The sequence below is a fragment of the Mus caroli genome, unplaced genomic scaffold, assembly GCF_978045245.1.
Source record: "Mus caroli unplaced genomic scaffold, Mus_caroli_1 scaffold_4, whole genome shotgun sequence".
Lineage (NCBI taxonomy): Eukaryota > Metazoa > Chordata > Mammalia > Rodentia > Muridae > Mus > Mus caroli.
This window is the reverse complement of record NW_028227259.1, coordinates 135029696-135057510: the sequence shown is the minus strand read 5'-3', so window position 1 is coordinate 135057510 and position 27815 is coordinate 135029696. Positions and strand designations below refer to the sequence as shown.

The window sequence follows — 27815 nt, the reverse complement described above, 5'->3', positions numbered from 1 at the left end:
AGGACCTAAGACTGTTTCCCAGCACCTAAGTCAGATTGCTCACAAGTGCCTGTAACCCCAGACTCAGGGCATTTGATGCCCTCTTCCGGCCTCTGCAGGTACTGCACTTACATATACATGTGTCCCACACAGTCCAGCTCGATTGAAATTTATATTTATAAATTATAAAACTAGTCAGTATTTATAAAATAGTTATAGATTATGTAATTTTATTTATATAATTATGTAATTATATTTATAAAATTAAAAATAAAATAATAACTCTTTAAAAAAAAAAAGAGTCCACAGTGAGTTAGGGACATGGCTCAGGCAGTAAAGTACTTGCCTTGCAAGCACAAGGAGTTCAACCCTCAGAACCCACATAAGGAAACATTAATCATGATGATAGATGCTTGTAATCCCAGAGCTGGGAAGGTAGACAGGTAGATCCTTGGGGTTGGATGTCTGGCCAGCCAAGCCAAATCAACTCGGTCCAGGCCAATGAGAAACCCTACCTAACCAACATGGTGGACAACACCTGAGAATGGTATCCCAGAAGAGGGTGTTGGATCACCTGGAACTGGATTTACAGGTGGTTATAAGCCTACACCGGTGCTGGCAATTGACCCTGGGTCCCCTGAAAGGGTGGTAGACAGTACTCTTAACTGCTAGGCTATCTCTCTTATCCCCTTGCTTTTTGATTTGTGTTTCTATGAGGGTTAGTGAAGCTATGTACTTTTCTCATGGTCTTCTTAGGCGGTCCCATTTCTCCTTTGTAAATAAACCCATTCAGATCATTTGCCCATTTTGAAATCGTATTATTTCTTCTTTCCATGTGTGATAATGAATTTTGTCAACTTGACACAAATCACAGGAAGACAGAGTCTCAGTGAGGGATTGTCTAGATCAGGTTGGCCTGTGGGCATGTCTGTTCTGTGGGGGCTGTCTTCATGAAGGACACCCACCCACACCTATCCACCCACATTACATTATCTCTGATCCAGATAAAAAGACATGGAAGGAAATATCTTTGCTTCTTTGCCCATTTGCCCTTCACTCTTGCTGGTGAGTTCACCTATCCTGTTGCTGCTGCTACTGCCTCAGGCTTCTGACAAGGACATGGAAGTTCAGTGGCTCTCTACGACTCCTCCAAATATTCAGTGCAAAATTGGAACTGCTAAGAACCCAGCCATCCATGCATGCCTGCGTGTGCGCATGTGTACAGGATCTCTCATTGCCTGGAACTTGCTGATTTAGCTAGGCTAGTCATCCAACCAGCCCCAAGGATCAACCTGTCTTGCCTCCCTAGCACTGGGTATTACAAATACCTATCGCAGTGCTTGGCTTTTTCTCTTCTGTCTCTGTGGGCACACACACACATGTGAGCCACAAACATAATGCAGGAAAAAAAATATCCATACATGTAAAATCAATAAACAAAAATTTAAATAAAGCCACAGCGAGATATAGCATCATCCCAGTTAGAACAATGTTCTAGCTTTATTTCTGTTGTAACAAATACCCAAGTGCATAAAGGGCTGAAAGGGTTTATACGACTTATTCTTTCAAGGTGCAGTCCCTCACTCTGGGGAGACCAAAGAAGGAACTCCAACAACTAGTCATAGCATTGAAGACAGAGAGAAGACTTATACATTCTTGCTTGGCCATTTGCCTAGAGATTGATGCCACCTGCAGTGGGCTGAGCCCTCCTACATCATTTAAGAATATGACAATGCCCATAGACTGATCTCATATTTTTCAGGCCATGTCACATTGACAGTTAATGTTAACTAGAAGGGAAGTAGAGGGGAACTGGAGAAGGAGGGGAGGGAGGGAGATCAGAAAAGGCGATAGAGTAGCGATTCTCCACCTTCTTAACACTGTGACCCTTTAATGTAGGGTCACATGTTGTCGTGACCCCAGCCATAAAATTATTTTTGTTGCTACTTCATAACTGTAATTTTGCTATTGTCATGAACCTGTTTTATAAATATTCACTCTTATGTAAATACCTGATATTCTACTCATGTGGTAGGATCTCTTGACCACCAAAAGAATTGCGACCCACAGGTTGAGAAGCAAGGCAATAGAGTGTACATAGAAATAACGCACATCCCAGTACATTATACCTATATGTGGGAGTGTCACAGTAAAACCCATTACTTTGTCCAATTAATACACACTGGTGATTAAAAAAGAGGGCTGAGGAGATGAGCTTAGTTGGTGAAGCAATTGCCATACAACTGTGCTGACCATAGTTTGAGCCCCAGAGCCCATGTAGAAACAAGTGTATGCTTGTACTACCAGTCCTGGCAAAATGGGAAGCAGAGACAGGCAGGTCCCTGAAAGCTTGCTAGCCAGCTAGTGTGGCCAACTTGGAAAAATCTGGGTCTTCTGACCAACACATGCATGAGCACAGACAAATGCACATGCATACACACACGCACACACACACACACACACACACACACACTACATGACTACCATACAACATTATTAATTAATTTGATTAAATAAGATCAAAAATAACAAGTGCTGGTGAAGAGGTAGAAAAAATAGGACAATCTTTTTACTTTCTCTCTGTATATGTGTGTTTGTGTGAAAGTGAGAAAGTTTGTGTGCATGTGTGTGTGTGTGAGAGAGAGAGCGACAGAGAGAAAGAGAGAAACAGAGAGAGAGACACAGAGAGAGACAGAGAGAGGACAACTTTCAGGATTCAGTTCTCTCCTTCTGTCCCATGGGTCCCTGGGACTGCACTTCAGGTCACTGGGCTTTACAGCAAGGGCCTTTACCTGTTGATCCTTCTTGCATCACAAAGTGAACTCCAACACAATGCAAGGTGAATAGGAATTTATACCCACAGTAGGAGTACCGTGGAGGGCAGAGGACTTGGATCAGCTGACAGTGACATGGAACTCCTGAGAGCCACTCCTGCCAAGTCTGGCTCTGCTCACCACTGCACACAGGTGAAAGAAAGCCAGCCATCTAACAGGGCTCTATCTTTTCCCAGAATACCTTTGTAGTGCCTGCTGCTGTCCCAGAAAGAACAAATGTTTACCCACCATTCTATTAGGCTGGTGTCACCATTTTGCAAACAGAGGCTCCAATGCTGAGTAACTTTGAAAGGACTTGCAGGGTTTGGGGGTGGGCACAGATCATCTCTGATGGGTGAGGCTGAGCTCTCTGTCACCTCAGTCCCAGCGATGGGTCCCAGTGACCAACCTGGATAATATCCAAGACTATCTTAGTTACAGCATATGGCTAAAAACAGCTTGCAAGAGGTGAGCTAAGCGATCCAATGCTTGCCCCAGGCACACAATGCCATTAGCTCCAGGATGGACTGAAATGCTAGATAGATAGAACCAGCTGACTCTCCGGTGACCCTGAAGGATTGGTCCTCATTGCCACATGGAAAATTCTGTTATTGATCCACCCACTGGAACCATTTTCATGCAGTCTCATCAGAGGAGATGAGATCTGACAAGATGAAAAATAGATGGTTGGCTTCAGGAAGGATGCAGCCCTATCTGTGCACACACCACTGGCACCAACCATTTTCACCAAATCAGGGTAATAGTTCTTTGCAACCTAGAAACTATGTTGTTTGGACAATTAGGATAGGCGTGAGCATGAAGATGAAGCCCGGATGGGGAGGGTATACATGCTTCCTTGTAGACTTTGTGTGACTGGGGGCTCCTCTGGCTACTTGTCAATGCAAATTTGTATTTTCATTATTAATTAATTTTAAAATCATGCCCATGGGTGTCCATGTGCACAAGAATAAAGTGCCTGCTGAAGTTGCATCCCAGGCATTTCTGAGTTGCCTGATGTGGGTGCTGGGAACAAAACTCATGTCCCCCGGAGGAACAGCAAGTACGCTTGACCTCTTAATTGCTGAACCACTTCTCCAACCCCCAGTGTAAACTATTAAGCCAATCCTTTATCACAATCCCCCTGTAACAAATAAAGCCAGGAAGTGGTAGTGGGTGGTGCACGCCTTTAGTCCCAGCACTCAGGAGGCAAAGGCAGGCAGGCCAGTCTTGTCTACAGAGTGAGTTCTAGGATAGGCAGGGCCACACAGAAAAACCCTGTCTTGAAAGTCAGTAGAAAAAAAAATCTCTTAAAACCCAAACTTGAAGATTTGTAGATGAAGCTGAGCTTGCCTGTCATCTCAGCACTCAAAGGTTGGGGCAGGATGATTGCTGTGAGTGTGGGACCAGTCTGGGTTACAGAATGGGACCCTGTCTTGTAGATTTGGTTTAATGCTTGTATTTTGTTAATTTGGTTTCCAAAATTACATGAGAATCCTAATGTGAGATGCTGAGGGTCCCTACCCCAGTTGGTTTCTGGTTGGTAAATAAAATTGCCAGCAGCCAGTGGCCGGGCAGAGAGGCAGAAGCGGGACTTTAGGATTCACAGGCAAGGAGACAAGAGAAGGAGTTAGAACCACTATGTCCAGAAAGCAGAAAGATCAGGCCTGAGAAGTATAGGAAGAGAGAGTATACCAAATATCTAGGAGATGAGAAAGAATGGCCCCAGGGGACCCCTGACTGGGTCTGGGGCCGTCAAGATGAAATATAAGATTTAGAAAGTAATAATCCAGGAATATCAAAGGGGAGAGTGTGTTAGCCATGTGGATATTTGGGAGTAGCCCAGCTGTTAGTTTAAAGCATATTAAAGTAGAAGGCTGTGTGTGTGTGTGTGTGTGTGTGTGTGTGTGTGTGTCTTTCATTTGGGAACTCAGAACATTAAGGCAGGTAGTTAGGAACAGGCTCTGTGCCTCGGGAAGATCTGAATAGCTTTAATAGCCTAATGCAACGACCTTATTTCAACAAAATTTGAGGGGCTGGCTTGATAGCTCAGTAGGGAAAGGCATTAGGTACCAAGCCCGAGGACTTGAATTTGAACCTAAGGGCTCACATGGTGGAAGGAGAGAACCAATTCTCAAAAGTTACCTTCTGACTTCGACATGACTACTATGGGGCAAATGCACACATAAACACAAATACTGTTTTAAAACTGCATATAAAACATTATTTTAACCCAATAAAGCATACTCAGCATTTTGAACCAAGCAGGGGGTGGGGGGAGCCATGCCGTGAAGATAATGTAACACCCTCCCTGGGTTTGCTCTGAGCCAAGGAGCAAAGTTTGCCGTTTTGATCATGCTGGCTTTCATTGTCAAGGAGCCATCTCTGAATGGATGGCACACCTGCTCCATCCGCCTCTCAAACACTGCGGGAGCTAGGCTGCCAGCCCTTGGCAGCAGCAGCAGCCAGCAGGCAAGAGATGACATTTCAGACCCCAGGTCCTAGGAGATACACAGGACACAGTGTTAGGCAAGCCAGAACAAAACAACACCCAGAAAGAACTGTTTAAAAATTTAAAAGACCATGTCCTCTTTATCAGCTCTGCCACAGGCTGCCTGTTCTGACAGACTTCTCAAATGTGAAACTGGTCCCCAAGTGCAGCCAAGAAGTGACTGGAATGGGGCAGGTCAGGAAGGTATGCAATGTCTCAGGGCAGGAGCCCGCTTCGCTGGACAATGGGGAATGGAGAGAGATAGATGAAATTACTGGAAGTTCACGGTAGCCATTTACTTCTGGATAGTGAGTCCTTTAAAAGCCTGGGCCTCTCAAAATTCAACAGCTTGCAGTTCAAAGTTAGAACTGCAGAGTACCTGTGGCAAATCCCTCAGGTCCCTGAACTCCAAGTCTCTGGTATAATGGGGGCGGGGGATAAATCTGAGCTGGAGAAATGGCTTGGAGACGCTTGCTGCTAAGCCTGATGATCTGAGCTCAACCTCTAGAATCCACATGTTAGAGAGAACTGACTCTCACAGGTTGTCCTGTAACCTCCATATGGGCACCTTTCTCCTTCTAAATGAAAATAATAATAACAAATTTAAAAGCCACAGTGAGGCTGGTACTGTAGTGCAGTGGACGAGCCATTGCCTGGCATTTACAGGGGCCCATCCTTGGTTCCCCAGTACTTAAATTCACGGAAGTCATGGAAAATGGCTTAGTGGTTTAAGTGCTTGTCTTGTAATTGAGGGCCTGAGTTTAGATCCCAAGCACCCACTCAGAAAAATCTGACCTGGGCAGTATGTGGTTGTAAAGCCCAGGGATAGGATGACTAGGTTGGGGAGAACTGTACAGACAGAGCTTTAGAATTCATTGGCCAACCAGTCTAGCTAAAGAAATGAGCAGGGGTTCAGTGGCAACCCCATCTCTAAACTAAACTAAACTAAACTAAAATAAACTAAAATAAAATAAAATGGGAGTGATCATGAAAGATGGCTGGTTAGACCTCTGGCCTCCACATGCACACACATACACATACATACATGCATATGCACACGCACACACACATACACACACACACACATAGAGACATATATACACCACATAGGCACAGAAAACAAATTCATGGTAGATGCTGGCAGGGAGCCTTCCTAGTGATCATTCCAAGGTCTCAACTCCTTCCACATAATGGCTTCTTTCCCTTCAGTGCGTAGCTTCCAAGCTTGACCATGCAGTGGGAAATGGGATAGAGAAGGTAGGTTGGCCTTGTAGCCAAAGAAGATAGGTGGTATAAAAAAAAAATCAGGCTGGCATAGTTGAGAATCACCTGGGCAGATTTTCTAGACCAGGGTGGACCGTGGGCATATGTGGGGTAGATTTGACTTGACTGGTAGTTAATGCAAGAAGACAGCCCCCATTGCAGGTGGCACCAACCTCCAAGGAGTTATTTTCTGGCCTCCATATGCACGCTTTGGAGGGTCACAGACTATATACGAGTGAAGACGTCAAGCTGGTGGCAAGCAAGCTTGCCTATGTATGGTAACTTCTCTCTCTGCCCTCGACTGTGGATGTGATGTAAGGATTTCTCGAGTTCTTCCCTTGGCTTCCCTGGAATGATGGGTAGCACCTTAGGGAACGATACACTGAAATGAACCCTTCTTCCCTATGTTGCTTTTCAGCAGAGCTTTTCCTCACAACTAAGAAGAGGGCCCCAAACTGATGTTTCTATTAAATAAAGGGACCGAGACACATTGTCTCGGTGAAGGAGTTGAGGAATGTCTACATAAGAGTCCCAAAGACAGGAGGGACAAGGAGGAGAGGAGGTAGGGGAATCTGTAGTTGGGATGTAAAAGTAAAATATAAAATAGATCGGAATAGAAGAAAAATAGAGTCCCAAAGACATTATGACGTCAACTGATGTTTGGTACTCACCGGCAGGAAGGTGTAATGCCACTAGACCCACACTGACTGAGATCACAGAACAACTCTGAGAATACAAGCCTCCAGGAGCCTGAAATACTTGTCTGCTTTAACGTTGGCTCTTGGCTTGAGGGGATGTAGTCCACTCTGGTGAGAAAGGGGCAGGGCAGGGCAGGGGCAGGGGCAGCGGCAGTGGCAGCAGGAGCAGGAGCAGGAGCAGGAGCAGGAGCAGGAGCAGGAGCAGGAGCAGGAGCAGGAGGAGGAGCAGGAGCAGGAGCAGGAGCAGGAGCAGGAGCAGGAGCAGGAGCAGGAGCAGGAGCAGGAGCAGGAGCAGGAGCAGGAGCAGGAGCAGGAGCAGGAGCAGGAGCAGGGGCAACTGGCCAAGATGTGTTCACAGGAAGCAGAGAGAGATGGATGCTGGTCTCAGCTCACTGTCTCCTTTCTATTCAGTCCAGGACCCCAGCCCATGAGAAGACACCACCCTAATTCAGGGTGGGACTTCCCTCTGCCATTGAACCTCTCTAGAAATGCCCTCACAGACACACCCAGAAATGCATCTCCTATTATCCAGGTAGACAATCAAGATTAGCCATTGCATATACTATAAAATCAATATGGAAGCAGGCTGGAGAGATGCTCAGGATTTAGGAACACACAATGCTCTTACAGAGGACCCAAGTTCTGTTCCTAAGTCCCATGTTGGGCAGCTCACAGTCACACATAACTCCAGGCCTAGGAGTCCTGACAATTTCTACTGGCCTCTGTGGACACTGCTCACACACACACACACACACACACACACACACACACACACACACACACACACAAACACTTAAAAAATAACAAGATATCAGTCTTTAAAAACTGTAAATACCAGCTTCTTTCCACATCAGGGCATACAGTCTCAAAGCTATGGCCTTTGGTGCTGAAGACAGAATTAAATATAATGCAGTCTCCTCTAGTGGCTAAGCATAGATTATCTATAATTACACTCTAACAGCTGCTTTCTAATCCTCAGCAAAATGCATACTAAATGGTGGTAGCAGGATGAGTAATATGTATAGGTAGGAAAGTGAATACAGTGTTATCTCCCCCCTGCCTTCTGGAAACTTCCATATGAAGGTGCCAAAGCTGTTCTCGGCCCTTCCCTGATACATACTCTCATGCTCAGCCCTGAGGAACTAGTGAAAGTTGTGAATTCAGTCAGCAGGCTCCTTCATGTCTATATTATCTTTAGATCTCCAGCAGAGGACCAGATCAGAAAGCTGGTCCTAATAAACACGTATATAGTATTGGGTTCAATGGCCAAAGGCAAATTGTTATAAGTTGAGGGCATCGGGAAGGGTTCTGGGAACACAAAGCAATAGAATGCTGAATGTCTGTTCAGTTGGAACTGCTGTAGGGAAGGAAGGATCATTCTGTTTTGGATGTATGACTGACTTAGTTACACTGGCTGTGACAACATTACCTGGACAGGTGCTGGGGCGATGGCCCAGTGATTGAGACCATGTCTCTTGCAGGGGGCCAAGTTCAGTTCCTGGCATTCATGTTAGATGGCTTGCAACAACCAACTGTAACTCTGGCTCAAGGCAAGCTGATACTATCTTCTGGCCTCTGCACATACATATAAGGACACATAAATAAAAAATTAAAGGTTTTTGTTTTTTTCTTTTTTTCTCTTCAAAAGACCCTGATAAAAGCAATCTAAGGAAGTATTTTGGCTTTATAACTCGAGGAACATCTCATCATGGTAGGAGAGTCAAAGCTGCAAGTCTTGTTGCAGCTGTAGTCAGGAAGAAGATAGCAATGAATGTCTGTGCCAAGGTCAATTTTTCTTCCTTTACTAGTCCCTGACTAGGGAATGATCCCACCCACAGTCAACATGGGTCTTCACACAATGCTAAGGCCAACCAGGACAATAGCTTACAAACATCCTCAAAAGCTAATCTTAATCTATACCAGTGCTTCTCAACCTTCCTAATGCTTTGACCCTTTAATATAGTCCCTCATGTTGTGGTAACCCCAACCATAAAATTATTCTCATTGCTACTTCATAACTGTAATTTCACTATTGTTGTGAATTGTCATGGAAACATCTGATATGCAGGATATCTGATATACTACCCCCATGAAAGAGTCATTTGACCCCAATGGAGTCACAACCCAAAGATTGAGAGCCACTGATTTATATGATGCACCCATCATAGGCGTGTCAGGAGGCTTGTGATTCTGGAGCCCATGAAGATGGAAATTAAGGTTACTAAGCATTACGGTGTGGATCTGAGTCCTGAGGGACACCCAGTGATGTTTTTAGGTTTCTGTGTCCCAGAATGAAAAAGTTGTGGTAGGAGCATATGGTCAAAAGTAGAAATAAAGATCACTTGTTGTAAAAAGGAACCCAGGCCAGCAAGACGCATCTAATTGTAAGGCCACCAAGCTGAAGGACTTGCTCTGGAACTCATGGTAGAAGGAGAAAACGAATACCCACAAGTTGTCCTCTGACCTCCACATGCACTGCAGGGAAGGTGTATGTGTACCAGCACACACACACACACACACACACACACTAATTTTTTTGAAGTGATTGTACTCTTGAAGATGAAGATGGGCTAACAAAGTAGGAAAAAGGTATCCACTTATACATGCTGGTCCAGGAGACTCGTGACTCATTTTTATCAAATGCCTCTCCCATGGGCTTCTCTCAGTACACTCTGTTGGGTATAGCCCAGGTAGCTTCTAGTTTATGCCAACTGCTTCCTTCATATGCTGAGCTTAATGTTTTTTTATATTGTTTCCTTTTCGCACATGTGTGAGTGTGTGTGTGTGTGTGTGTGTCACAGTGCACGCAGAAGGCAGAAACCAACTTGTAGAATCAAGTTCTCCCTTCCCCCATGGTCCCCAGGGAATGGAACTCCCCTGTCTGCAAGGGCCTTCACCCAGTGAGCCATCTTCCCAGCTCTTCACCTGTTACTCATCCCGCTGCCCATCCCACGTTAACAATCTCACTGCTGCTGTCCCCAGAATCCACCAGAGCTGCTGCTGTCCCCAGGCTCCACCAGAGCACAAAGGAAGGAACAGATGTGAGGTGGGAACAAGAACTTAGGTGGAAAGAAGGAAGGAATGGAAGAAAAATAAAGGGATTTGAGGAAAGAGAAAAGACAGCTGGAGGTAGGAAGACAGAGAAAGTGCATTTAAGGATTATGTGGGATGTTTTCTCTAACACAGGAGTTTGATCATGCATGGCAGTAGCATGCTATTCCACTGGGTGGTACAAATGTAATGGATTTTAAACTGATGACAAGTTCAGACCAGTATGATTCGCCTCCCTCTGATACGGTTTGTCTTTTAAATACAGAAGCAACAACAATCAGGAGGGAAAGTCTCTCCCATCCCCTGACTCTGCTCGATGAAGCAGGCTGCTTTCAATAATGTCTTTCTTTCCTCCTTGGAGTCACATGTCACTTGCCAAAGTTTGTTTTAATCCCTCAGCCTGTGCTAAGAGAAATGGCTTGCATCGACCCAACCGGCAGTAGAATCTACGTGTTTAGGGGGTTCTCGCCACCACAGTACTTAAATTGAGATATGTCTCCAGATCTGCATTCGTAAATCCCATTTCTGAGAAACTGTAATAAATAAAGCCATGGATTGAAATTGAATTTTTGTAAGAGGAATTTAGGAGGAAAGCCATGAAGCATCCATCTGATTGTGGAAGAGAAGATGCATTTAAATCGGGGTAAGGTGACACAGCTCATCTGCCCAGCCCGGCACAAAACACCAGGGAAAGTTACCAGCGGCAGCTCGTTGGGAGTGATTAGTGTGCCATTCTCAGGGGACAAGGGTTACCAAGAAGTCCCAAAGAAGAAGAATGGGAGAAACAAATTAAAATATTTTCTTAGCCAGATAAATTCTGGTTATGTTTTTAGTCATATTTTACAAAAAAAAGGAAGCTAAAATTTACCTATACTTAGAAGACCCAATGGGATTATTTTATGAGTTCTACATTGAGAGATTCACCAGTGTTATTTTCAAATGTTGCTATTAGGTTGTTTTGTTGTTGTTGGGTTTTTGGTTTGGTTTGGTTTGGTTTTGCCCAGGACTGGAGGAAGACCCCCCGGGACCTCCTGTATGCCATATAGGTACTTTACCACTGAGCCACACTCTCACACTGAGAGATTGTAGGCAGGTGCTCTACTACTGAACTACATCCCAGCCCCTCTAGTTGCTTTTTATTTGGAAGCAGACTCACTAAGTTCACACCAAAGCAGGTGTGAACTTGCTGTGGTCCCTCGGCCTCCATCACACACATAGCTAGGATAACAAAACTGTGCCACCAGGCCCAGCTCCCTGTTGCCCAAGTGACATGGAAACCAATTTCAGTGGACCCCAGAGTGACTTGATCAGGGATACAGAAGACGTTTGGAAAAGCTGCTGCTAAGATTGCAGAAATGCAAACCCTTAAGGGAAGGAGGAGAAAGCCCCGTGTTGGGCTTCCTGACACATCAACAACCTGAGAGACCATCTTTAAGGGTAGATGGAAGGAATGAGGGTCCTGGAGAGGAAGTTGGGGTGATCCCCCACTGTCCTCAAAGTCTCATAATATTGCTGTAAAGACAGTTGCATCTCACATTTTGTCTCACAAATACCAAGAATGTCACACAGGCTGCACATGTGGCTCAGGGCTCACCCAGGTACATCTCATAACCAAGATTCTTCAGTGGTATTTAATTCCAGGAATATGGATAACCCCATACACACACACACACATTCACCTTTCCCTGAGAGTTTGTGTGTATGTGTGACATTCTTCAGGTGTTCACCTCCTTTTTGAGACAGTTTCTCACTGGCCCAGAGCTCACCAAAAAGGCTATTGCCCTTCCCACAGGCACCAATGCAGTGGTTAGCTGGCCAGTGAACACCGGTAATTCTTTGCCTCCACCTCCCCAAAGCTAGAATTATCAGCATAAGCTACCAGGCCTGGATATCCTCTAGGATTGAAATCAAGCATTCATTCTTACACAAATGCTTTACCAACTCAACGACTAAACCCAGCCCTTAAGTCCATTAATTTTTTAAAAAAGACATTTTAAACTGTTTTTTTTTTAATTTGTGTGTATGAATGAGTGATTGCCATGTATTGCAGTTGCCCACAGAGGTCGGAAAAGAAGCAGACATACAATACCACATCCCGAAAATAAAAGAAGGAAAAATGAGATAGATTATACCACAGCCAGGTTCTCCCGAAAGCCTCCGCAAATAATAAAAAGACAAGAAGCCGAGTTGGAAATTGGACAAGCAGAACATAGTGAGATGTATTATGGTGACCAAATACCTGAGAAAAGGAACTTTAGGAAGGGAGAGTTTATTGTGGCTCAGAGTTCTATCATGGCGGAGAAGGCATGGCAGTAGGAGAGGGAGGCATCTGGTCACATCGTATCCACAGTTATGAAGCAGAGAGATGAACGCTGGTCCTTGGCCATTTTCTCCTTTGCCCAAGGCTCTAACCTATGCAACGATGATTCCTGTATTCAGGGCAAGTCTTCCTTCCTCAGTTAACCCAGTCTAGAAACTCCTTTATAAACAAGCCCAACAGGTTTGTCTTCCTGATGATTCCACATTCATTCAAACTGACAATCATATTAAACTGTCATAGTTCGCTCAGACTGTCAATCTGATACAGTTATAGCCTAGATGAGATTGCCCCGCGGACATAACTGTGTGGGGAGCTTGTCTTGATGGTTACTTAGTAATGTAGGAAGGTCCAGCCCACTGTAGGTGGCGCCATTCCCTACTCAGAATGTCTTGGATTGTATAAGAAAGCTATTTAAGCGTGACCTTATGAGTATACCAACAAGCAGTATTCCTCCATGTTTCCTGCTTTCAAGTTCTGGCTAGAGTTCCTACCCTGACTTCTCTCAGTGATGGATCGTGACCTGGAAGTACAAGACAGATGTATCCTTTACTCCCTTAAATCGCTTTTGGTCACGGTGTTTTATCACAGCAACAGAAAGGAAACTAGGGTTCATGCTATCTAGGTTCAACCACTACTTTGGGGGTTGTGGGAAGGGCAGTGGCCTCTGGGATATCCTCTGCCATACTGATCAAGTCTCTGTGCCTCCAGGTATGGCTCTGTGGTGGCAGCATGGAGGTCCTTCCATGTTCAAGGGTGGCCCACATTGAGCGGAAGAAGAAACCGTATAACAGTAACATCGGCTTCTACACCAAGAGGAATGCACTGCGAGTAGCCGAGGTCTGGATGGACGACTACAAGTCACATGTGTACATAGCGTGGAATCTGCCTCTGGAGGTAGGAACAGGCAGCTTTCCCTATCATCCTAGAACGATAAGTTAGGCTCTCTGGCAGGCCGCAGACACTCTTAATAAGCCAATGGCTTTTCTCTTGCCAAGGCTCACAGACATCTGAGTGTTTGATCCTCTTACTGGGGCAAACACAACCAAAGGGCATCAATCCACTTACAAAGATCTGCAGATCTTGTTGCCGTGTTAATCTAAATCTTCTTATATGAGCGTTGTCTCTCTACTCTGAGAATGCGCTGTGTCCAAAAGGTCCTCACCCGGCCTTGAGCAACACCAACCTTCTGCTCCTGCTGTGCGCCTCCCCGACCCCGTGGGAATGCAGCTGCCAGTGACAAGTCCTGACTGACGGTTGTGTGAAGGCTATGATGCCTGTTTCCTTCTCTCCCTCATGCGTGCTGCTGGGGACTCCAGCAAAATCTCTCCTTACTCCAGGCTCCCAGCAGGAACCCCGAACCCCGTGGCTGTGCCCAACTTGATTTGACTCTCACCTCTGTCTTGTGCTATTGATGAAATCTCCACTGATCACTTTGCTGTGCTTTGAGATACTGAGCAATAAAATGCGGGGTGATGGCGGATCTTCATTTCTCTGTTCGGGAGGCCGCAGTAGAGCAGCAGAAATACAGTTAAATTTGTGCAAGGTTTGAGTGGGTAAAGGAGAAAAGTATAGAAATTGTGTCACTGTTGTTACAGTTTTCCCCCTGCTACTTCAACTAGGGTTGAATCTAGGTGCTTGTGTAAGCTAGGAAAGTAGCCCCTCACTGGGGGATTCTAGGCAGGGGCTCTACCACTGAGCCACGCCCCCAGCCCCTCACTGGGGGATTCTAGGCAGGGGTTCTACCACTGAGTCACGCCCCCAGACCCTCCCTGGGTGATTCTAGGCAGGGGCTCTACCACTGAGCCACACCTTTAACCATTGTTTTTCTTTTCATTTTGAGACAGGGTCTCACTAAATTACCTAGGCTAGCTTTGAATTCACTCTCACGGGCCAGGCTAACCTTGAACCTTTGACATTCCTAACTCAGCCTCACAAGTAGCTGAGTGATATAGTTTGTGATGCCAGGCTTGCCTCTACCTCATTACAGTTTTTGAAATACATCCTAAAAATTTGCCTCTCCCTCTTTTAGCAGTGTAGAGTCATCATCGAACGCAGTATTCCTTTATGCATTTTTAATTTACATTCATTTATTTAGTGTATGTAGGGGAGATGATGCCACAGTGTGCATCATATAGAGGCCAGAGGGCAACCTGGGCACAAAGGTTCTTTCCTTCCACCATTCAGGTCCTTAGGCAGGACCGTGGGTCATCAACCTTGGCAGCAAGCCCCTTTACCCACTGAACCATCTTGCCAGCCCAAACTTTCACATATTCTTATGTAAAGTTGGATAACCTTTGATGAGCACTTAGTACATCCCAGATGCTTGATAAATTTCTCTTTTACAACATCTCATTTAATCTCATGGCAAATGAGCATTCTGCCTAGATTTCCTCATCTGTAGAACATAAATTGTTCATACTTACCCCAAAGGGCCCCAGTGATAACAAATGAGGTACAGAATAGACTTCATCCCACAACTGAATACTCAATAAATGCAGGCTTGTTAGGGGCCTACTACAATGTGCATTTTACAAATTAGAAACCTGGTACTTTGGGAGGTTAATGGGTCTTCCTTAAGAAGTTACACGAATGCCAACTCAGGGTTGGAGAGATGGCTCAGTGGTTAAGAGTGCTTGCTGACCTTGCAGAGGATCAGAGGCCCGTTCCCAGTACCCATTTCAGGCAGCTCATAATCACCTCTAACTGCAGCTCCAGGGGATCTGGTGCCCTCTTATGGCCACCATGGGCATTGCATTCATGTGCACAATCTCACACATACATGCATACACATTAACTAGAAGTACATCTTCTTACATAAAGAATATGTACACAAATCATCAGGGCAGGGATGTGAACTTATAACCCTAGTGCTCCTGTGTCAGGGTAATTCATGTTTTGTAGAGAAGAATGTAGAATGATGGTTTTATCTCTCATATTAGTTCTTGTTCCTATTCTAGAATAAAACCCCCAACAAAAACAACTTATGGAAAGAATGGTTTATTGTGGCTCTGAGTTCAAGGGTCTAGTCCATCAAAATGGGGGAGGCATGTTGGCAGGAGTGTGAGGCGACTGGTCACACCCTCAGTCAGGAAGCAGAGAGAGATGGACGCTGTTGCTCATTTCACTGTCTCCTCTTTATTCAGCCCAGCACCCCAGCCCATGGGACAGTGCACCCACATTCAGGGCGTGTCTTCCTTCCTCAATAAATCCATTCTAGAATCTCTCACAGACATACCCAGAAGAGTGATTCTAGATCATGTCAGCTTGACAATAGTTAGCTATCACTCTTGGAGTCACAAGAGCTAAGTTCTAGTCACTCTTGCCCAGTGCACTCTCCATTGCCATCCCTGCTTGGTCAAGGGGCTACTGTGAAGGAGGTTTTAAGAAGACTAGAAACCACACATGGGGCCTGAGCATCCTAAGGAACAACTCATGAACACTGCTCAAAAGGTACAGATGTGGGAGAGCTTTAGGTTTCTGGTTTTCAGACGAAGGATATTCAACCAATAAAGGTCATATACACACGTTCTATGATCCAGAAAAAACTCCTAAATCAGGGGTGTGTGTGTAGCATTGGGACAGAATCTCACTTTAGAGCCCTGAATGGTCTGGACCCAAATCTGAACCAAACTAGAGACATGTTAGATCCTAAGACATTCTTGTTTTTAAAACACAAAGTCCCATATGTACAATTTACTAAATGAAGACTCAGGAGTCAGACACCGTGGTGTAAGCCTGAGACCTCAGAGAGGCAGGAAAGCACCCAGCTGACCCTCCTACTCCACCAATGTCCCAGAAGGAAAAGGCCCTTTCTCCTTCTCCACACTGTCTTAAATACCCTTTAACTCAAAGACCTTCCTTTCTCTTTCTTGGGTTTTCTTATGCCCACTCCCTGTCAGCTGGTTCCTTGCTCTGCCTCTTGACCTATGGTTGACCTTATTTAACCCTGTTTACAGAAAGCTCTTGGGTTAAAGGTGTGTGCTAGGGATGAGCCACACCACAACAAGAAAAGACTTTTCCAGTTCACAGTCTCAGGATTCACAATGAGATCAACACATTCCCTCTCTCCCTCTCTCCCTCATTTTCTCCCTCTGTCCCTCCCTCCCTCCCTTTCTTCCTTCAATTCTTCTTTCCTTTCTCCTTTTTTTTTCCATACTTCCTTCTCCTCCCTCTCACCTCTATCTTCCTTTCTCTCCTCCCCTCCCTCACCTGCTTTGACAGGATCTTACTCCACAGCGAGCAGTTTGGCCTCAAATCATGATCTTCCTTCCTCGGCTTCCCACATGCTGGCATGATAGGCCAGTGCCACACTCTCAGCCTAAGCACTCAATACACTAAAGCACATTCAGCGTGTAGGCCAAGACTATGGCCAAGTTTTATTTATAAACTTGCACACGAAGAGGCCAATAGCAACAGCCAGTAATAAAGTGGTATGATCCAAACAAGGCACTATGATAAAATTTACTGCAGATTTATGAATTGTTTTCTGGAATTTCCCATTTAGAATTTTTGGACTGTGATTGATCATAGGTAAGGAAAATCAAACAATACTGAATCACAGGTCTAGGTTGGTTCCGGATGGCTGGTCCATAGTTGTGAGTGCTATCCTGCCAGGCTCTAAAATGGCCATTTCAGCCAAGTGTGTAATCCCTACATTGGAGAGATGGAGGTACCAGGATCGGGAGTCCAAGGTCATTCCTAGTTACATAGCCAGTTTGATACCAGCCTGGACTACTTGAGATCCTGTCTTTTCTTCTTTTAAAGGGGTAAAAGGGAACACTTTTGGCTGAGCACACTGGCACAAACCTACATTCCCAACACTAGATGAGACGAAGCAGGAAGGGTTGTAAGATCAAGACCAGCTTATAGTATGAGGTCCTGTCTCAAACCAACTCTCAGACTAACAAACACCATCCACCAACTAGGCCAAGGATATTCAAACAAAGAGTTAAATACTGTTTTCTGGCTTGCCTTTAAGTATTAGTAAGTATGATATTTAAAGAATGTTTTTCTTTAACATCCTTGTAAGAGCAGTCACTGTGAAGAAATGAGGTCCTATGTTCAAATCCCCAGTCCCTATGTAAAGCCAGACATAGCCATACATGCTTGTAACCCTAGCATTGCAGGAGGAGACAGACAGATCCTGGAGCATTCGACTTCAGTTATGGTGAGAAACCATGTCTTAAAACAGGAACAAAAATGTAAGTTTTTGGGAACAAGAGAGCAAGACAACCAATGTTTTCTTGACCCTACATATGCATTTATGCATGTACACCAGATATACACACACACCATCATCACCACCACCACATACATATACTCCCCACACATATATCCATCCATCCATATATACACCATACACACCCCTACACACACACACACACACACACAAAACCTACACACCCCTACACACCCTACACACACAAACATATCCTTACACTTACACACATGCACAAACATACTTAAAATCCTTACCTGCTTACTGACAAAATCTTAACAGACTAACTCTTCTCGGTGCCCTCAAGTCCCATCTGGCTCCCCCTGCCCCCACCCCCGCCCCTGCCCCCAGCCTAGCCTGTGTCCTGTGACTCACAGTCATCTGGGGCTGAGACTGAGGCTCATATTTCAGATGGTTTATTTCCCCTCTGTCATCACACAGCAACCCATTACAGGTTCATTTCAATAAAAGCAGAGTGAATTATTCATCAGAACATCATCACACAGAAAATTATTTTCTCCTTTGCATATAATGAGCTTTGCAGAGTGCCCACAAAGAGGGACGTCACACACAAGTTGAAAGACGAGCCGAAGGAGGCTAGAAACATTTATTTTCTTGTCATCGTCGAATAATTCCTACAATAATTGTCTTGGGTAATTACTAAGAAAGAGAAGAATCCCAGAGAGTAAGTTGTTGACACCCTTGTGTCCTGGGGTCCTTAAACCCAGTGGTGATAAAGATGGAGAATTGTCTAGACTTCTGTCCAATCTTCCTACACACACTCCATGGAATGAGTATAATCTATAGCTTATGTTTAAGTGATACATCAAGACTGCTGAAGCTAACCTGAGCACTACAGGGCTGGGGGCGTAGCTTAGCTGGCAAGGTGTATGCCTAGAATACACAAAGCCCCGGGTTCTTCCCTCCATATGACATAAACCAGGTGTGATAGAACATATGTGTAATCCCAGCACTCAAGAAGTAGAGGCAGAAGGATCAGAGGTTCAAGGCCATCCTCAACTGTAAAGTAAGTTCAAGGCTGGCCTGGGCTACATATGATCCTATGTAATGCAATGTAATGTAAGGTCTTAAATGTCAACTTGAATCGCTTCTCGGCCTTTTTGGCTAAGATCAAGTGTAAATGTCAACTTGACACAGTCTGGGAAGGGAGTCTTAATGAGAAATTGTTGGCCTGCAGGAATGTCTGTGGTGGATTGTCTTGATCGCTAGTTGAGGTGGAAAGGCCCACCCTGGATGCAGGTGGCACCATTCCATGGGCTGTGTATGAGTGCAGAAAGCCAGCTGAGCATAGGCAGCAGGTAGCATGGATATGTTAGCTTTCTTTGCTCTGTGGACATAAAGGGACTGGCTGCTTGAGCCCTTGATTTGGCTTTCCCACCATAATGGGTCGTAGCATGGAAGAGTAAACCAGATCTACCCTTTCCTCCTCCAAGTGGCCTTTGGTCACGATGTTTTATCACGGCCACAGAAATGAAGCTGGAACGCTCCTTCTCACAAAACAAACAAAATACCCCAAAGCATTCCAGGCTCCAACTCCCCTAGATGCCCTTCCTAAAAGTGACTCCACCTGCACAAGGCTCTGGCCAGAGGCCCAAAGCCACTAATGCCCTTTGTTTCTCTGCTTGCAGAATCCAGGCATCGATATCGGTGACGTCTCAGAAAGAAAAGCATTAAGGAAAAGTTTGAAATGTAAGAATTTCCAGTGGTATTTGGACCATGTTTACCCAGAAATGAGAAGATACAACAACACTATCGCCTATGGGGAGGTAAGATCAACCACACTTGAGGGACGACGGGGCCTTCCTCCCTTCTGCCCCTTAGTGATTCTTGGAGGTACAAGGTTCTCTCACTAGCAAGGGTCTGAAGGCAGGAATGGGACTGGGACCGTGGCTTTGTTATCTGCCCAAGTCATGACAGTTTTGAGATGTTTTGACATTGGGGGCAGGGGTCTCTGGGCCATGTAAGTGAGGACACTGAGCAGGATCTAGGTCATAATAAGAGCCAGGGAGCTGAGGCTATGGCTCAGTGGTAGAGCTCTTGCTTAGCATACTTTGTTCAAGTTCCTGGGTTAAATCCCTATCACGACACGCATACACACACACACACACACACACACACACACACACACACAAGAAAGAGGGGGGAGAGGGAGGGGAGGGACAGGTGGAAGGGGAAGAGAGGAGTAGACCTAAGTGATATGCATACCTGTAATCCCAGCTATAGGATTTTCATGGGGTACATGGTGAGCCAGGACAATTTAAATGATATAGCATGACTCCATCTCAAAAGACAGAGAGGCGGGGGCTGGGCTGAGGCCAGAGCCTCTATTGCTCATCGTTGTGGGCTATGGATAACTAGTGACATGAGAGAGAGAGAGAGAGAGAGAGAGAGAGAGAGAGAGAGAGAGAGAGAGAGACAGAGAGAGACAGACAGAGACAGAGACAGAGACAGAGACAGAGACAGAGACAGAGACAGAGACAGAGAGAAACAGACAGAGACAGAGAGAGAGAGACAGAGAGAAACAGAGACAGAGACAGAGAGAATTCTCAGATTTTCTGTAGTGAGGCTTTCACTCTTTCTAAAACATAAAAATGGCTTGGCATGGTGGTACATGTCTTTAATCCCAGCACAGGAAGCCAAGATGGGAGAATAAGGAGGTCAAGGCCATCCTCAGCCACATAGTGAGTTTAAGGCTTAGCCTGAGCTACACAAGACTATGTCACAATAAACAAACTCAACAGAACATATCTTTTGAACTAATCTGCTAGACTCTCATTCTAGTAAGTTGTTGCCTACCATGTGGCTCCTCCCATTTCTCAGTGTATAAAAACAAGAGCAATGGAAGGGCCTGCTCCATGGGATGCTAGGCAGAACAATGAGCCATGGTGTGTTTAGTAGGGCCAGCAGGTCAGTAGGCAATGTGTGGCAGCCATTGGAAATGCATACTAACTGCCTTCTCCTCTCCTCTTTAAACTAAAAGGATTTTCATTACTGAAGAAGGATCAGATGTGACGGGGAAATCAGAAAGTGGGCAGGGACTCTCCCAATTGTGTATATTGCTTAGCTCTTTGTCAAATGCTAATGCCTTGGTTGGAGAGGAGTCTCCACTGCTTGCCTACCATATGTGGGGCCCCTAAAGCTCCATCTCCTACACCATGTAAAGCTGGCATTGTGGTGCATGTCTATAATCAGTTTGAGGGTATCCTCAGCTGCATAGTAAAATCAAGGCTATCCTGGGTTACATGAGATCCTGTCTCAAAACCTCTTCCCAAAATAAAATGAAGTCATGACATAAAGACACAGAGCCCTGGAGATAAATCTGATATCTAAAGGGAGACAGGCTTTCTAAGGTTGAAAACGTGTAGGAGGAACAGAGGAGAAAACACATTGATCTGAGCTCATAAAGAAATATAGCCCACACTCCCAATGTGGAAATGTTCTGCCAAACTGGAAATATATACATCACAAACCTTACAGATGAATAGTAATTTATGTGTAGTGAGCCCTACAATTCAATTTAAATAAAATAATTGATTTAAATAACAAAAAAATCCCCCAAAGAAAAATGGACTAGATGTATTAATTATTTTTCCTGGTGCTGTGAAGAGACACCATGAACAAGGCAACTTATAAAAGAAAGCATTTGCCAGGCAATGGTGGTGCACGCCTTTAATCCCAACATTTAGGAGGCAGAGGCAGGCGGATTTCTGAGTTCGAGGCCAGCCTGGTCTACAGATTGAGTTTTAAGACAGCTAGGGCTACACAGAGAAACCCTGTCTTGAAAAACATAACAAAAAAAAAAAAAAAAAAAAAGGAAGAGAGAGAGAGAGAGAGAGAGAGAGAGAGAGAGAGAGAACAAGAAGTTAAACTAGGCTGGCTGTTCTGTTTCCCTGTGACACTGGGCTGCTGTCACAGAAGGAGATGCAGAGAGTCACCCAAGACATACCTATAAACAGGTAGAGTTTTAGTTTATTGACTTATTACTTTGGGGGAGTATGGGTGTGGCCAAGTGAGTGAAGGTGCCCTCCAAAGCCAGAGAGAGTCAGAATTGAAGTTACAGAGGTTGGGGGCTACGTGATGTGGGTGTTAGGAATCAAACCCAGGACCTTTGTAAAAAGCAATATGTGCTTTTAACTGCTGAGCCATCTCTACAGGTTCTGCCATTTTTACGATATTCTTGATAATTTCATAATTAGAAGAAAAAGAAATATTTTTAAAAATCAGGGTGGGGTTGGAGAGAACTGACCCTAGCAAGGTGTCCTCAGACCTCTACACATACACAAATCTCTCTGTCTCTGTATCTGTATCTCTGTCTCTGTCTCTGTCTCTGTCTCTCTCTCTCTCTCTCTCAATGTAACCTTTTAAAAGAAGAGAGAGAATTGATTTTTTAAAATGCTACAGTTGACAGTAGTCATGAAGCAGGCTTGTGAACCCAGCACTCCAAACACCAAGTCAGGAGGATCGTAAGTTTGAGGCTATCCTGGGCTACATAGGAAGCTTCTTTCTGGAGAGAGGGTGTAAGAGAAAGTACTAATGCATTACGCAGCCAGGCTCCTGGGTACAGTGGCAGAGCTTGTCCCTGCCCCACACCAAGGGCAGCGATTCCTGCCAATCACAGGATAAACTGGCTATTTGATTGGCCTTGGCAAAATCTAGACATCATAGTTTGATTTCTTAGACTATAGACAGTAAATTTGCCCTTATTTTGTAAATAAAACCAGTATATAAAGAGTGTAGAAAGTGAAAAGATGGAAACAAAACCTCCTGTCTCCTCTGTTTGCTAAATTTACCATATGGTGTTGTAGTTCAGACAGTCTTTGCATTAAAGCTAACAAATTCACTTGGTAACAAAAGTTGTCATTATTTAGATTGTTTATTTTATTTTATTTTGGAGAGACAGGGTGTCACAAAGTAAAGACACACTGTCCAGAAAGTCATTGTTCTGGCCTCTAACTCATGGCAATCCTCCTGCCTCAGATTTTTGAGTGTTAATGTTGTACATATAAGTGATTGCTTGTAGCGATTTAGACTTGTGTGGTGCTCAAGTTTCTGGATTGTCTGGATTCATGTATGTGTGCATGTGTGGAGGCCAGAGGCCAACACTGGGTGTCATTCTTCAGATTCGGTATACAGAGAGAGAGAGAGAGAGAAAGAGAGAGAGAGAGAGAGAGAGAGAGAGAGAGGGACAGAGACAGAGACAGACAGAGACAGAGACAGAGACAGAGACAGAGACAGAGACAGAGACAGAGGCAGAGGCAGAGAGGCAGAGAGGCAGAGAGGCAGAGAGGCAGAGAGGCAGAGAGGCAGAGAGGCAGAGAGGCAGAGAGGCAGAGAGGCAGAGAGGCAGAGAGGCAGAGAGGCAGAGAGGCAGAGAACGAGAACGAGAACGTTTCTTACTGGCCTGGAAGTAAGCTAGGCTGGCTGGATAATGAACCTCAGAGCTCCACCCTTCCTCAGGGCTAGGATTACAAGCATGAGCAAGCATGTTTAGCTTTTTATGTGGACCCTGGGGTTCAAATTCAAGTCCTCGAGTTTATAAGGCAGGTGCCTTACCTGAGCCATCTCCCCAGCCCAGGCCTGTGGGACTTCTAGAAACTTCTGTTGCACATTGTTCCAAATCCTGTGTTGGTTTTTGTTTGTTTGTTTGTTTGTTTGCTTGCTTCTTTATTTTTTAACTATTTTAAATATTTATTTATTTATTTAATTGTACTATTTGTCATGCTCTCTTAAGTTCCTAAAGTTAATTAAGACCAGCATTGGTGTTGGGGGTCCACTTATAATTTGCTCATACAGCTGTCCTGGCCCTGATCCCACCCCCTACCCCTACCCCACTAAGATGACTTTAAACCTGAGATCCATGTGAACCCATGTGTTCTATCTGAACATTCCTTTAAGGCTGGGGAGATGGTTCCATTGGTAAAGTGATTGCCTGAGTTCGATCCCCAGAACTCACAGAAACAAACAAAAATAAAAATGGGGCATACTGGGGCCCACCTCAAATCCCAGCAGCACCAGGGAGGCTGAGACAGGAAGATCCCTGGGTTCCAGGTTTGTGAGAAACCCTGTCTCAATAAATATCACCTGATGCTGTCCTCTGTCATCCACAGGCATGTGCATCCATATACATATGCACCTGTGCACACATGAACAGCACATGAACAAAGTTTCCTGATAGCTTCTTTGTAAAGATTTATGTATTTTTATGTGTATGGGTGTTTCTCTTGCATGTGTGCCCATGCACTATGTGCATGCAGTACCCGAGGATACCAGAAGAGGGCAGCACAGATTCCCCTGGAACTGGATGGTTGTTGTCTGCCATATGGGTGCTGGGAACTGAGCCTGAATCTTCTGCAAGAATAACAAGCACTCTTAGCTGATGCTACATCTCTCCAGACCCTATCTTTTTTTAAAAAATTACTATTTATTTATATGTATATGTATTTGTCTGTGTGGGAATGGGTGTGCACATACAAGCATATTAATTGTAGAGACTAGAAGAGGGTTTCAGATCCCATGGGCTGGAGTTAGAAGTTGTTGTGAGCCATTATACTTGAGTCTGAACTCAGGTCCTCAGTAAGACCAGCTAATGCTCTTAACCACTGAGCTATCATTCCTAACATGTTCTTTTACGGGAGCAATGGAAGAGGGTGGGGGATGGAGGTCCAACTTCCCAGGACCCAGAAACAGGGCTCCCACCTAAGATACCCACTCTAGAGCTTTGTCCGTCATGCTCAAGTTAAGGGCTCACAGATTCAAGTGCTGACCCCCTACTTGGAAAGGATTGTGTGACCTCTATTAAAATCACAGCCAAGGGATGTTGTGGTGACTGGGTAGTGGTTCTCTCCCGGAAGGTTTCTGATGGGTGTGTTTCACCTCTTCCTACAGCTTCGTAATAATAAGGCCAAGGATGTCTGTCTGGACCAGGGGCCACTGGAAAACCACACAGCAATACTGTACCCATGCCACGGTTGGGGACCACAGGTAGGAACACATATCGGACCAGCAAGGGGGTAAAAGCACCTCTGGAAATGTCTATTGCTCCTTGTTCCAAACCCTTTTCCTTTTCCTTTTAGAACTTGTATGTTTTTCTGATTGTGTCACTAAAGAAGGTAACTTACTGTGAGAGGTTAATACTGATGGTAAGCTTGACAAGGTTTGGAATCACCAGAGACAACCCTCTGGGCATGTCTGTGAGGGAAATTCTAAAATGGATTAGTTGGGTTTGGAAGACACACAGATGGGCTGTGTCCTGGGTTCAATAAAAAGGAGACAGTGTGGGGAGCACCAACATCCATCTCTCTCTGTTTCTGACTGTGGATACAATGTGACCAGCTGTCTCAGGCTCCTGCCGCCATCATCTTCCCCATCAACATGGGCTTGAACCCTCAAACTTTGAGCTACAATAAATCCATCCATCCTCCCTCCTCCCTCCCTTCTTCCCTCCCTCCCTCTATCCATCCCTTCCTTTCTTCCTTCAGTTGCTTTTGTCAAATATTCCATACAGCAGTAATAAAAGTAAATAATATAGTCACATCTATACAAATGTCAAGAGGGACAATGTGCATGCTACATATTGAAAAGAAAATTAGGGTAAGCGTCAGAGTCATTTATCAACAGACAGAGCTGTACCTTATTGTGTCATTTTAACCTGAAATACCTACCTACAATCATGAAGAAACAACAGAGACCCTTTTTTAAAAATATGTATGGGTGTGTCTGTGTTTAGGTAGGAGCACCATGGGCATGCAGTACCCAGGGAGGCCAGAAGAGGGCATCCGATCCCTTGAAGTTGGGTTACAAGCAATTTTTTACTTGCGTAACAGAGTGAATTGAAGCTGGGTCTTCTATAAGAGTAGCAAGCACTCTTGCCTATTGTCTTTTTGAGGGTTTCTGTTGCTACAGTGAAACACCATGACCAAAAGAGCAAGTTGGGGACAAGGGAAGTTATTTAGCTTGTGCTTACACATCACTGTTCATCACCAAAGGAAGTAATGACAGGAACTCAAGCAGGGCAGGAACCTGGAGGCAGAGCTGGTGCAGAGGCCATGGAGGGATGCTGTTTCCTGGCTTGCTCAATTTGCTTTCTTATAAAACCCAGGACTGCCAGCCTAGGAATAGCACCACCCACAAAGGGCTGGGCCCTCCCCCATCAATAATTAATCAAATAATCAAAAAATGCCTTACTGTTAGATCTCATGGAGGGAGGCCTTTCCTCAACTGAGTTTCCTTCCTCTCTGGTGACTCTAGCTTGTGTCAAATTGACACCAAACCAACCAGCACACCTAAGCCCCACAGAGATACTTCTGAGAAACAATGTCCACCCTGAAAGCCCCGCATCACTTTGGTGGTTAAATACCAGTACAAGAACAGAGCCCTCACCAAGAAAGAAGAAAATGTTTTCAGGCTGTCTGAGAATGCAAGGCAGCCTGAAAGGGGGTAAAAACGGTTAACCAATAAGTAAATGGTTAACCAATAAGTAAACGGTTAACCAAAAAGTAAATGGTTAACCAATAATAAGTAAGAGCAGAGACAGAAGAAACCAATCTCCCTTGATAACTTGGCATGAGCAAGCTGTGTGTGTGTGTGTGTGTGTGTGTGTGTGTGTGCGCGTGTGCGTGTGTGTGCGTGTGCGTGTGTGTGCGTGTGTGTGAGTGTGTGTGTGTGAGTGTGTGTGTGCGTGTGAGTGCGTGTGTGTGCGTGTGTGTGCATGTGTGTGCGTGAGTGTGCGTGAGTGTGTATGTGTGTGTGTGTGAGTGTGTGTGTGAGTGTGTGTGTGTGTGAGTGTGTGTGTGTGTGTGTGTGAGTGTGTGTGTGTGTGTGTGTGTGCGCGTGCGTGCGTGCGTGTGCGTGTGTGTGTTTTCTAAGGGCTTAACAGAAGTTCCCTAATATAGGAAGGAAATATATCCCAAAAATCATTAGACAGACTTGGCATTCACAGACATAGTAAATATTCTGTCAGCCAGCAATCACAAAGGCAAGTTACAAACTAGGAAAGCATTTACCCTCCCTTCTTGAAGACCTAACCAGTCCATGCTAACATGATGTATTAGTTTCTTTTCTCACTGCTGTGGCAAAAACCTGACAAGCGATGTAAAGAGATAGACAGGACAGTCCCTAGGGCTTCCTAGTCAGCAAGTCTAGCCAAATCATTGAGTTCCAGGTTCAAAGAAACCCTAAAGGAAGAAGCCAGATGACAACCTCTGGCCTCACATATGCACGCACACATACACACACACACACATATCACATGTGCATACACACGTGCATGTGCATACACAAGTGCATGTGCATGCACACACGCATACACTCTAGCTCAAACACACATGAACACATAGAAAATGATAGAGGAAAAAGCTGGATAACAACCTCTGGCCTCACATGTGCACACACACACAAACTTGCACACACACATGGACACACACATACACACAATACAGACATACATACCTAGAACCCTTATCTAGCATGCTCAAAGACCTTAGTTTGATGCACAGCACTATAAAGATAAAACTTAAACTAAAAAGTAGTTTAAAGAAGGCCCAAGTAGACCCAGACATGGTGGCGTATACCTGTAATCCCAGCAGTCAGGAAACAGGATGTTGAGTTTGAGGCCAGCCTGGGTGAGCTACATAAGAAGAGCTTATAGACAATGTAACAAACAAACAAACTAAAGAATGGGAGCTGATGAGATGGCTTAAGTTAAGTGTACTTTTTGCTTTGGTTCCCAGCATCCATGTGTGGTGGCTCACAACTCTGGCTTCAAGGGATCTGTCGCCCTCTTCTGGCATCCATGGAAAACTACAGGCACATATGCACACAGCCCACCACCCCACAGACAATAAATAAAATAACTATTTGCGAATAAAACAAAAGACTACATCCAGGTAGAAATGAACACCCACACGCCTCCTCCCTCCCGAAGTAAGAGCTAAGGAGATGGGTTGCACATCACTTTTCTGATGGA

At 44.9% G+C, this 27815-nt stretch overlaps 1 protein-coding gene across 1 annotated transcript in view; it reads left to right on the top strand.

The window, feature by feature from the left end:
- The window catches only part of Galnt17 (polypeptide N-acetylgalactosaminyltransferase 17), a 462159-nt gene that overhangs the window by 417046 nt on the left and 17298 nt on the right, over window positions 1-27815 (top strand). The window contains exons 7-9 of the mRNA XM_021162564.3: window positions 13321-13506; window positions 19480-19617; window positions 24737-24832. Of these exons, the coding sequence (XP_021018223.1) occupies window positions 13321-13506; window positions 19480-19617; window positions 24737-24832 (420 nt within the window). The remainder of the gene's footprint in view (window positions 1-13320; window positions 13507-19479; window positions 19618-24736; window positions 24833-27815) is intronic.